We start from the raw sequence: 12752 nt of genomic DNA on the forward strand, positions 1-12752 counted from the left end.
ATAGCTAAATCATATATTGTTAGCATGGTTAGTTCACTGCCTGATGAGAGAAGTCCAGATGACCATGATATTGACCAAAGTCTATTCTCCGGATACTCGGGGTTTGCGCTCCCCAAAGAGAGAGAGAGAGGAGCAACACACACACAATTTTAAGCATTATTACAATGTGAATTTATATTCAATTTGTATAAAAGAAGGACGAACGATACCAGAGGGACAGTCAAACTCATAAATCGAAAATAAACTGACAACGCCATGGCTATAAGATGTATTTAATTTCAAAATAGAATATGTTTTATACTTAATTTACACACTTAACTCATATATACGCTATCATTTCGGTAAATTAATGTTGAGATACAGTATAAATCGACAGAATAGAGACTTCATTAGGAATTCGGAATATTAATCGACAGATCATAATCTCTTTCAACCCCATATTACCTCCAGACGTCCGTACTTAATTAGAACCAAATCACTTTTATGAATATTTTTTTCAATTGCCGTATTGTATTGACAATGTAACCTAATTTGATCTTATTTCTAGCTACTTTATTACTTTTTTAAAACAAATTTTCACCACGAGACATTGTTTGTTTTAATGATGTTAGCCAATAATCTAAATATTTTCTTTGTATTTCCCTTATTCAATAATTTTTATGTCGAGTTTATTGTATGATCTTCACGATAAACTGGATAGCTTTCACTGATTCGTGAAATTTACCAATCAATTAAAAATGCAAATCTAAGAAATTCCGTATGGATCAATTTAAAAATTGGAAACAAGGTAATATATTTCTTAACACGACGTTGTAGCCTTTGTTGTAAATTTCGTTTTATTTTAATATTCCGGAATGCAGACTTGACTCACGGGTACGCAAAAATCTGTTTTTCTGAAGTAAGTTGACAATCTAACCGTAAACATCGTTGGAAAAGGATGATGCAATAACATCACTTGGATGTTCCAAATATCTATAGAATTGTTCTTGTAGGATTTCCTATTAGGGAGCAAGCGTTTAAATTCAAGAGGAGGGGGGATTTTTTTTCTGAGTCAGATTTTTTATTAAGGTAATGAGGAAATCTGCATTAAGAAGATATTTTTTTTGTCATCTGCTTGACCAGAATATTTTTTTCTCAGAATTTGGGATCAGAATAGTTTTTTAGGAAAAAAATACATGATATACACCCCTCCCCCCCTTGAAGTTGAATGTTCGTACATTTACATAAAAAACCAATGACCTCTAAATAAACAACAATTCCGGTATACACAAATGAAAGGAGATGTGAGTTAAACGCTGATGAGAAATGTAGCACCCAATAAGAACACCCAATACCTCCTTTTGTTCCCGTTATTTAATTATTACAAAATTATCTTAAGTGGGTAGACCTTGGTTCAGGGAGATAACTCTTTGAATCAGTTAAGCGTTTGTAAAAGTAAAGATCATCAATGTATTTTTTAGCATTTACCTGAAACAGATTGAAAATAATCTATGTAACCTAAAAGCTTAGAATATATTTTTTAAAATGGTTGACACAAACGTACTGATGATTTCCCTTAACCTAGGTCTACCTCCTTAAACCTTTCTCGTTAACGAGAACGTTCAAATCGGACGTACGGAATTTATAGTTATTTCAATCATATGTTGCTCTGTGTTGGGACACTTTTTTTTATGTTATGTGCTCAAAGTGAAACTTTGCATAGTTTTGGCTATCAAAGCTTATCCACGACCGTACATGTAATGGCGGTTTATCCACAGAAAAAAAAACGTATTGCACGCTTGGTAGCCATAATTTAATCACCATTGCATTTGTCTTGAGATATGAGAGAAGTTTCGAATGAGGCCTTGACATAGCAATTTACACAATTTAACCAAACTGATATCTTTTTTATTTAAGTACTAATTTTCTCGGGTGAAGGAAAATTTACATGTTTTGGGATATTTGATTCCGTGGTTTTGCCGAAGTCTGCATATAAATAGATTTGTCATTCGTTGAACTTTTAATTTTGGTTCAACTGTATCCACGAAAGCCACGATAATTGGTATCCGTGAACTTCCTCCGCTCGATAGTAGCACGCTTGATAAAGAGAGATGTCCGTTTGGGTACATAATCATGAATATATGCCATGTAAAAATATGAACTTTTACTTGATATCTGTGTAGGGATAGTGTCAACCTCTTTGAGCTTTAAAGGACCATTGCGACAACTCTTTGAGGGTTCTTCAAATATGGTGCACTACAAAATGTAATACCCCTATCACATATACCTGCACTTCCTCTAATAGTGGCGTTTGAAATTCTCTCCTTTCATCCTTAGAATCGAGTCGGTCGTTGTCTTATTTGTAAGAAATAATTCATTGCGGTATTTTCAATGCATCCATATATGTATATGTAATAACACATGATAGATTACTTTGAATGCATACGATTTAAATGCATGTATTGTATTGCCTTCTCATTTTAATCTTTTCAACAATATTATAGATGATGAAACTATTGCATGAAATTTTATCTCGTTTTTAACTTATGAATTAATTTAATTTCTTATTACCAAATGTAAATTAGTAAATAAAAATGTTATAAATTATCATAAAATGAAAGACTGAATTGAAAGATAGTTATAAAAAAAATATCTGTATGAGTTAATAACAATTTCACGCGAATAATTTATTGAAAAGATTGAAAGTTTAATATTCGTAAATCTTTATTGACAGTTTCCTAAGGATGAGAGATAGATAAATATATTACCCTTTTTGTATTTATAGATAGTACGAACGAATGAATAGCGATCAGTTTACCTTATATATCGATCAGATTACACTCGTTATAGATAGAGCTCTACATTATGGGAGTTTTTCGAACTATGGTAAAGTAACGTATAAGATAATGAAAAGTAAAAGTGTCTAAGTTTGCGATACTATCTTACACTTGCTACCGAAAGTACTATACATTCATAGTTGATTAATGACACAGTACTAATTAATTTTATTCTATTAATATGTGAAAGATTTTGGCACGAATCGACATTGTTTTGGTATGCTGAGAGTGAAAAGAGTGTAAAAATGTGTACGCGGACTTGTTTTATAATTTTCTTAGTTTTTGGACTTAACTTGTGGTATGTGGAATGCAATACTACGCAAACATGTCCACAGAATCTGAACCCAGCCTCCGGAAAAACTGGGTAAGTTTTTTTTTCTTTCCTTTAATTGTTCAGCTGCATTGACTTTTCCAAAAAAAAAACCAAACGTATTAGTTCAGATTTATTTCAATAAAAAATCAAGTTTTTCGCATTTCTTTCAGTCCTTTTTACAACAGATGTTAGCTAAATATTGGCCATTTGAATTGAAGCTTTTGTTTGTTTATCATACGTTTCTTTTTATACGTATGTACTCGTACACCACTTTCTCCAACTGATGTTAGTCTAATTTCATGCATGGTAGGTATAGATTTATAATGTTATTCATTAATTTATCGTTTTCCCTTTCCTTTTCCTATATTAAACATTTGAATCTATACCTATAAGCAATATTACAATGTAATTAAATGTATAATACATAAAAAAAAAATTAACAATATTACTGTAATAGTATAACTATTCGTTCACAAGTGATTTCAACTTTTTGTCCGGTATGCTCTGTTAAGATGAAGTTTACCAGGCAGTACTTTTTTTTAAAGAGGATACCCGTCGCCTTCAGATGGGAGAAACATTCAGTTTCAACCTTTTGTTATGGTCTTTTTTCATTTGTTTTTATTTGCCTAAATTGTACATGTTTAGATTGTGGGAAAAAGAAAGATCAATTGACTGTTTTTGTTGAACGTTCAGTGACAAATATTTCATGTATATTTAGGTTAAAAACAATTTTACAATAAATCCAATATTTGAAGTCTTGAGAGATTTAGACAGTTATGATGAACAGCTGCCAACCATTTGTTAATAGAAATAGGGTATTCAATGGACTCCTTCCGACCAACAGCAAACCCCTTTATTGTTCAAGAGGGGCGTCCATCTTGTTGCATAAACACAAGGGTTGGCCAAGCTTTAGAAATATGGTAATTTGGCCTTATTCCTGACTTCTTTCAATGACGATTAGACTAATAAGTGGACGTTCACTTGATTGTGAAGAAGTTCTGAATACTTAAATTGTTAGATTTATATACACGTTCTAAGAGAATACAACTGTCTCTGTGGTTCATTGAACTCCTGAAACAAATATATATATGAAGGGTCCATAGATAACATATAGACGTTCCATATCAGTACCACAGTCATTAAAGATGTTCGTTTGACTGTTCTTGGGGGATGCAGTGTTTTCTGTGGGTCATTGAACTCCTGAAACAAATTTATATATGAAGGGTCCATAGATAACATAAAGACGTTCCATATCAGTACCCCGGTCATTAAAGATGTTCGTTCGATTGTGCGGGATGTGTGAGTAGTCAAATTGGGAAGTTTGATATAAGGATGTACTTCGGTGAGGTTTAGGAGTTTTTTGTCAAATGTTCGGACTACTTTTTGACAAAATGAATGGCCTCATATTACCCATTTTTCTTTTTATAAAATACTTTTACAGCTCAAAAAATGTTAATATCAAAATTTTAGCATATTCTAGATTTCTTTTCTTTCGATTTGAAACCAAAACAATTGATATGGTTGCAAATATAGGGTAAAAGTTCGAGTTAACTTAGCCTTTACCCACCAATTTTTAAGAGTGTTAAATATCTCGAAAAGGAGCGCGCATAACCTATCAATATTTTTTGTTTATTTCGTCTTTTACTCAATAAATGCTCTTCTGACTTTAAGTATCAATTTAAAATTATAGATTATGTTTTTAATTTCACTTAAGAACATCTTTAATACACCGTTCTTGGAGGGTAGGTACATGTATGTGTGTTTTCTGTGGGTCATTGAACTCCTGACACGACACAAGTATCTGAAAGGTCCGTAGATGACCTACAAATGTATATATCTTTCTGTTACCAATGTACCCATATTCGCTATCAGAACGTACTTTTGTGTTATGTTCTTTACTTTGCTTTCGTCTTGAATGTTGACTTGTTTGATATCTGACGTTAACAAAAGTTTATCTTTTTAACTATCAACTTTATTTGTTTTCCTCAGATTAAGAAACTAACAAGGGTTCAAATTTGAAGGTGTGAAGTATTGTAAAAGATAAAAAAAAAATGTGCTCAGATAGTCAAAAAACCTTGACACAACCGTAAAACTGAAAGATTGCAGTTTTCACGATTTAGGCAACTACTTCTATAATATTGATATATATATTCAGTATTTCTCGTATAAGATATTCACACCCATATACATTGTACCAGTATAGTCTATCGTAAACATTTGGAGCTCTTCCCCTTTTAGCACATTAAATATACCAGCTGCACTATTTCGAACGAAATTAATACTGATTGTTTTATACTTGTAGGCAGCCAGTGACATTTTGTTTATCCCTTTTCAAGACTGTAAGGTTAACCTATTAAAATGGTTGCGTCTAATATTTATAATTCTTTTACATACACTTCCTTTGCCATTCGTCTCAACTCGGCCGATTCCGTACCCTCATCTAACGATAGAAGGAGAGAGCGGATTATACCGAGGATTGCCGAATGTTCCTTTGCCAAAGATGATCTTTTAAAATAAATTATAATACCAAAGTAGCGCATCAAATTTCCTTTTTTTACTGTTTCTATTACACACAAGTGATTCCTGCATATTGTGTTGCAAAACATTCTTCTCCATTTTGTCTTATGCAAGTTTATTTATTTCCTGCTATTACCTAGCCAAAATATTCATTTTCAAAATACTTCCCGAGAAAATCAAATGGTTGACCCCTAAATGAAATTTAATATAAATGATATTTTCTTTCTCAACAGATTTCTGTTTTCCGATCACATATAACGTGTGTTACAACAAATACCATTTAGACGGGTTAATGAAGTAGAAAATTTCATAAAGAACTATTCAGCAAAATATATAATAAAAGTCATCAGCGGTATACAGATCGTAAAATAATAGTCATCTATCAGCTTCAGGATGCGAAATAAGTAGTTCATAATTTGTCTCATATTACTGAGCTGTATAAACTAAGTTGGCCTTCGGTTTATTGATATTGGGCATACTGTGCAATGCCCGACACTGAATATGTGCTTAAATATGATAGTTTCTCATTGACTTAAACATCTTTATTATTTTAATGAAATGGTGACAATAGAACATGTATTATTTACTTGACATGACTTGCAATTTTCAAGTGTTAGAATAATTATGGAACTGGTTTCATTGAGATTAGACGGAGGCTTATTTCTTAGTGCATTTGAATGTAATTAAAAGTAGTTTATTTATTTGGGAAAAAATCCAATCTTTTTTTACAGTTTTGTTTGTATTGTTGGTGACTTTTATTTTGTTTTGTTGATTTTTTGATCGCTAATGCAATACAATAGTATTGCTACTAAAACTTCATATATATATGTGGATTAGATTGTCGTCTTTTTGACGTTGATCTCGTTTGTTCCTTTTTATTTTCATTTTTGACGTTGATCCCCTCTTTCTATTTATTTTATCTACCATGAGCTATAAAGTAAGTCTTAAACGTGGTATTGTTGTATTGTCCAAACTTACTTTAAACTGGCCACCCGCTGCTTGATACCTTCCGTGTAGATAAAAGAGAAACGACAACAGGGGTCCAGTTTAAACTTGCTTACACGAAGCATTTTTGAACTATTCGGTCTACTCTTTTGAAATGCACTTTGAGTGCATTCCTTTTCACAAAAATACGATCAAGGTTGAAATATTTATCGATGGTGTGTTCTAATATTTGAATCATTAACAACATAGTGAGAATTGACGTATTAATGTTGATGTAATATATGTATATTCAATTGTGCCGACGCGATAAATTGTAAACTGAATAAGGTTTGAAGAATCGTTTGAAATGATTTATTGATACTTTAAATCCGATTTGACATACCAATTGTCAATATAAACATATGCACCAAACTGCAGTATTTATGTATCTTACTTGTCCTTATTTAAAGACATTTTAGTTATTCTGGGTTTGTTTTTTTGGTCTTTATTCAGAAATTTTCAACTTTTAAATGTTCCCTGGGGCTATGCTTTTTACATCGTTGATTTTTGCCGGTTTTCATAGTAAAAATAGTCAATATTTGGTTGATTTTCTTCTTTTTTTTACATGCTGAAAACACGGTCACACAATGTATTTGTGTAGATTTGACTCAGGAGCCTGTAATTCAGTGGTTGTCGTTTGTTTATGTGTTACATATTATTTTTTTTGTTCATTTTTTTACATAAATAAGGCCGTTAGTTTTCTCGTTTGAATTGTTTTACATTGTCTTATCGGGGCCTTTTATAGCTCACTATGCGGTATGGGCTTTGCTCATTGTTGAAGGCCGTACGGTGACCTATAGTTGTTAATGTCTGTGTTATTTTGGTCTTTTGTGGATAGTTGTCTCATTGGCAATCATACCACATCTTCTTTTTTATATTGACTATATTCTATAATAACAAAGGTTTTACAATGCGAGTCACTGCTATAAATTACAAACTGAAAATACATATATCGTCTTTTGATGTAATTTATTGATGCTTTAAATCCTTTTGTAACATATCAATTGCAAATAAAGATATCAACCTTGGATAAAATCTTGATTTATCTGTACTTACTAACAATACCTATATATATTTGGTTGGTTTTTATTTTTGATTGTTATCTCGCCAAAAATATCACAAAGGAACATCTTTGCATCGATTTTTTTTTCGTTTAGAAGTTTGTGCCGATATAATTTATTCATAAATTAATCTAACTCGAATAATTCAAGCCCTTTTCGTGTCCGATTTTCTCCCACAAGAGGTTAATGTAGGCTTCGTAGATCAGCGGAATATAACGACTGAATTATTCGGGTTAAAATTAATCCTGATTTCACGTTTTGGACAGTAAGACAGAAAGAAGGAGAGAGATACAGAGACAGTTAGATATTATTCGACATCTTTCTAAAATTCCTCGATGTTTAATAAGTTATTAAATGTAAATAATTGTCTCCGCATCGATGACATGTAATGGGTTGATTGTTGTATTTGTCACATTTAAAAAAACAAATTTCATTCAAAAGTTTACATTTTCAAACTTGATTTAATATCAATGTAGAATTAGTAGAATGCTAGCCGATCTTATTCTCTAAAAACATGCACTCACTGAGATATCAAAGCTCTGAAGCTAATGGAAATACATAATTAGTATTTGAAGATGATCTATAGGTGTTTAGCATCCAGTGGCAAATATCACATGAATTTCAGAATGAGAACATGTTATTGTAGTATGAATTTGACCCCTACTTTGTACCAGACCGACCCCGTTGAGCCAGATTTTTTTACATGTTAGTTCACAAAGTAACAGTCCAAGAAAGACATGTCACCGTCGCCCTATCCGGACGCATTAATTGGACTGCAAGATGGTCAGTCTTACTCCTAAATGCCACAAATCTTACAGGATAATCTTTATTAAGATGATATATTGTTCAGCAAAGTTCGGTTTTCGTGAAGTTGTATATCATTATATATATAGAGGGGTCAAACTTCGCAAGAGAAAGGATCGAGTTGAATTTTGAATATTAATTCTCTAATCACTAGTTTAAAATTGTGACATAGCCATTTGGAATGGTAATTCAATTCTCTAACTGGGATTTCAATTTGTCTCTTTTTTTATACATGTAATGTTTGTTAAACTTCCCTAAATCAGTGCTGTATGTTACGGTTATTACTATTGCATTTACACGTGAAAGTTATTCTATAAATTACATAAAGCAGCACATTCTACCAATAATGACGACATAATGTGTCTTGTTAAATAGCAGTTACAGTTATATGCTTATGATGACGATCATGAATAATTGCAGTGTGAATGCGATCTACGTTGTAAATAAATTAGAAAGAAATATCTGTGTCTTAATTTTTTGTTTGTTTTGCATTTCTTCTCATAATAAGTTTACCAGATATTAATTTGACCTAGAATGGGTACTAGGTTTTTTGGCAGCTTTAAGTAAACAATCGGTCAGATGAGGTCAATATGTAAAATGCATTTACATAGAAATACTAATATAACTTGACATGTTTATTTTGTGTTGAGTTTGCATTCATATACTGATTATGCCAAGGCCGTGGAAATGTCATGTCGGATGATGCCAGTGAGTTAGAAAGAGAATTTTCTATTGATTGATTGTTAGTTGCATAATGTTTATCGTCCAGTGGCAAATAAATGCATGCATATAGTAAATATTTGCAATATCAAATATTTGAAGTACTATAAGAACGCAATTAAGGAAGCATAACCACATGCTTTCTTTCTAGTTTTAATTGCATCGAAATTGCGTTCTAAGCGCACCCAACTGAATGTTTCATTCATATGTTGTAACTTGTAAGACTTTTTATCAAAAAACACCATTCAATTGTGGTAGGCCATACCATGATCTGTAGCAGTTTTAACATTAAAGTCCATTTGGGTCTATAGTATAAAGCTGTTACATTTGCAATCGCCACGATCTCATCTCTGCAGTTTTGTAACACGCAGATACAAGTTATTCAATACATGTCAGTGGCGGATCCAGCCATTTGAAAAGGGGGGGGGGGGGTCCCAACCCAGGACAAAAGGGGGGGGGGGTCCAACTATATATCCCCATTCAAATGAATTGGTCGTTCAAAAAAAGGGGGGTTCCAACCCCCGGAACCCTCCCCCTGGATCCGCCACTGCATGTACATGTTCGGAAAATATAGAATTAAAAGGTACGAGTTGTTAAGGTAAAGGATATAAAAGCAGGGCTCAGTACTTTTCATGCCCCTGCAACAGAAAGTTGGAAGACGTATTGTTTTATACCTGTCCGTTCATTCGTTCGGTTCGTCCGTTCAATTATGGGTATATAGTTATTCCATATAACTCCTTCTGTGGTCAGGATAATATTCTGAGTATATACTTGCATAACAGGTGCATAGCGTTTTTAACTTTCTAGATAACTCATCCCACAGTGAAATATAGACCGTTGTGCTTCTATATGCTCAACTTGTGTATATCAAAATAAAAAAATTGCATCTGCGGGGGCATCATTTGTTTCACCTAGACACAACAATAACTCTTAAAAAGTCCTACATTCATTTACAGTTACTTCAGAGTGGAGTGCGGGGACATCACTTTGTCTAGTTTTATAGTGTATCAATGTTATTTGTGTGTGTGCATTCTTTAAATACTCAATAATTAGAAAAAAAAGTAATATTAAAGTGATATGCATCGTAAGCACAAAAACATATATTTTGTTTTCAATAATGAAAGCGTTTGTTTCTTGTTTCAATTCTACAAAGAGTTGATTATAGCATATATCTTTATATTAAAATCGTATGCATGTTTGAGTGTTATTTTCTTGGATCCACTTAAATTGTATATCATGCAATGTCATTTTTATTAATTATTTACAATTCTTAATTGCTATTCAACAGAAAAAAATCCCATGTTAGATTAATTGTATATTTCAAGTTTCTTTGACGTTACTATGAGGAAAACATTATAAGTCTATTACATAACTAAAAGTATGCGTTTGTTAAAAAGATACGATTGATCGAAATACTTGTGGAATTTTATTCATCAGATAAGTGGTTAAAAAATCCAAGATTTTTTTCTTTAATTGTTTTGTTTGTCAAAATTGAATTGCTTATCTTAGAAGTTTTATTCGTACATTGTCTTTTTACTAATTGCTCGACAGCATGCAGCCTGACTTCGTAGAGATCCACCTTTCTATTAAATATGTTGATTTAAGAAATAATTGATGCAAGCTATACTTTATTGTAGTTTTAACATGGGTAGGCATTATATTCGTGATTATTTTTGTCCGAGCAACAGTGAGGGCTAAAATAACACGAATATAATGCCTACCCTTGTTAAAACTACAATAAAGTAAATCTTGTATCAATTATTTCGATCTGATTAGGACAAATAAGGTTATTTCTATGTCCGATGTGTATAAGGGTAAAGCGAGTGTGTAGGCTCTTCCATGAACTTCCCTTTTTTTGTTTGAAAGAAGCAAACGGCTTGCTCTGTGATTGTTCAGAGGGAGGAGTTTTAAACAGCCAGCATGAACGGTTGTAGTATCTAGGTCAAATATGTTAATTTCGGAATGCAGCATATTACAGTCATAATAAATGAATTGGTAACACCATGTGCATCATTTAAGAGTTTGGAAGTCTTTTAAGTTAATGAAATATATTAAATGCATGCCAATTGGATAAAATTCATTATTCTGCAATAGTCAATTAACGCATGTGCAAAAAAAAATTATTGGATTTAGAGCATGGTTTTATTCATAAAGCGAAAGAAGCACGTCATATTAGAATGATCGAGGGGGTCTATTTTTTGTTGAAACACGCTGAAGTCTACCGGAGAGAACTACCGACCTTCGGTAGAAAACCTGCTAATCCTAACTTATTTTTGGAACCAGCAGCCACATGTTGGGTTTTAACTCGAAATCTCGGTTTTGACGCTTATAGGATTAAGTAGAGATCTAAAACGGACTTTGGAAAAAAGGGAGAGGGCTCAGTAAACAAAAAGTTGTCCTGTCTCCAAGAACCTATTACTTTTGATACCTTTCCTGAAATTCTACAGGGCATACATCTTTTACACTTGAAAATTCATCCTACAACAGTTTACATACTTTCAACCACGCTCTTAATGACCGCAATTTCGCGGCTGTGTTCTAGCTGTTGGTAATACTAAATACCACATGCTCAGCGGAGAAACAGTAACTAAAGTATCAATGTTCAAGTCTTTGGTGTTATCCAGTCGAGGTTCGAACTTATGACCGCCCATACACGAGGAAATCACGCATAAATAATATTGAGTTATCGGTAATGTGGATATTTTTTTCCGGAACATTTTTTTTGAGGCCCTCTTAGCGGTCCGTGTTTAAACTATGTCGATTTTTTTGACAAACAAATAGAGACCATGATTTAAATTTTAAATATCTAAAGTTGCAAGTGTTCAGTGCAAATTTCAGGATAAAAACAATAAATGTGCATTGTCGGAAAATAATTTTTTTTTATATAATTATTTGTATGAAATTTAGAAACATGACGAAAAGCGAGGCTCGCAAAGTTTTTCTCCTGTTTCGCAGCGAGTACAAATAAATTGCGTTTAGTTACTTGTGTCATAAGAATGTTATCTTCTTGACGTATGTATACGTAACGTCTCCTGATCGCGAGGAGACACTAACGATATACACAACAATTTAAATACAATCGTTCATAACGATAAAACGAGACCAAGACACGCTATTGGAATACTTTACGAATAAACCCATGCGTGAAAGTGCAACGGACATTCTATGTAGTTAGCTAACGGATTGAAATGGAAAAAACCTAGACATAACAAATGTTAAAGGATCTTTGCATTGTATTTCCTTCATAATTACATTAGATGTATGTTTCATTATAATACTTTATTCTGATTGGCTAACTACACATCACATGTTATTCCGTAAACAGTTGCATTGCTCAATACAACTTTTCATTCATGATAACACGTGGTCCAACAATAAAGTGCACAGGCGAATTAAATAAAAAAAGATATATAAAATTCATGTAATTATAAGTATTGAATGCTTCTTTTTGTAACTTTATAGGGTTGTAAAAGTGTTGACCGTGCGCACATTTTTAGAATGAAGCGCTTAAATAAATTTATAAAAAGAAGCATTCAA

General features: G+C 32.5%; 1 protein-coding gene across 1 annotated transcript in view; it reads left to right on the plus strand.

Moving 5' to 3' along the window:
* The first annotated feature begins 2893 nt into the window (after positions 1–2893).
* Positions 2894–12752, plus strand: part of LOC143043723 (uncharacterized) — a 30957-nt gene continuing 21098 nt past the window's right edge. The window contains exon 1 of the mRNA XM_076215904.1: positions 2894–3180. Within this exon, the coding sequence (XP_076072019.1) occupies positions 3062–3180 (119 nt within the window). The 5' untranslated portion in view covers positions 2894–3061. The remainder of the gene's footprint in view (positions 3181–12752) is intronic.

Source organism: Mytilus galloprovincialis, chromosome 8 (genome assembly GCF_965363235.1).
Source record: "Mytilus galloprovincialis chromosome 8, xbMytGall1.hap1.1, whole genome shotgun sequence".
Lineage (NCBI taxonomy): Eukaryota > Metazoa > Mollusca > Bivalvia > Mytilida > Mytilidae > Mytilus > Mytilus galloprovincialis.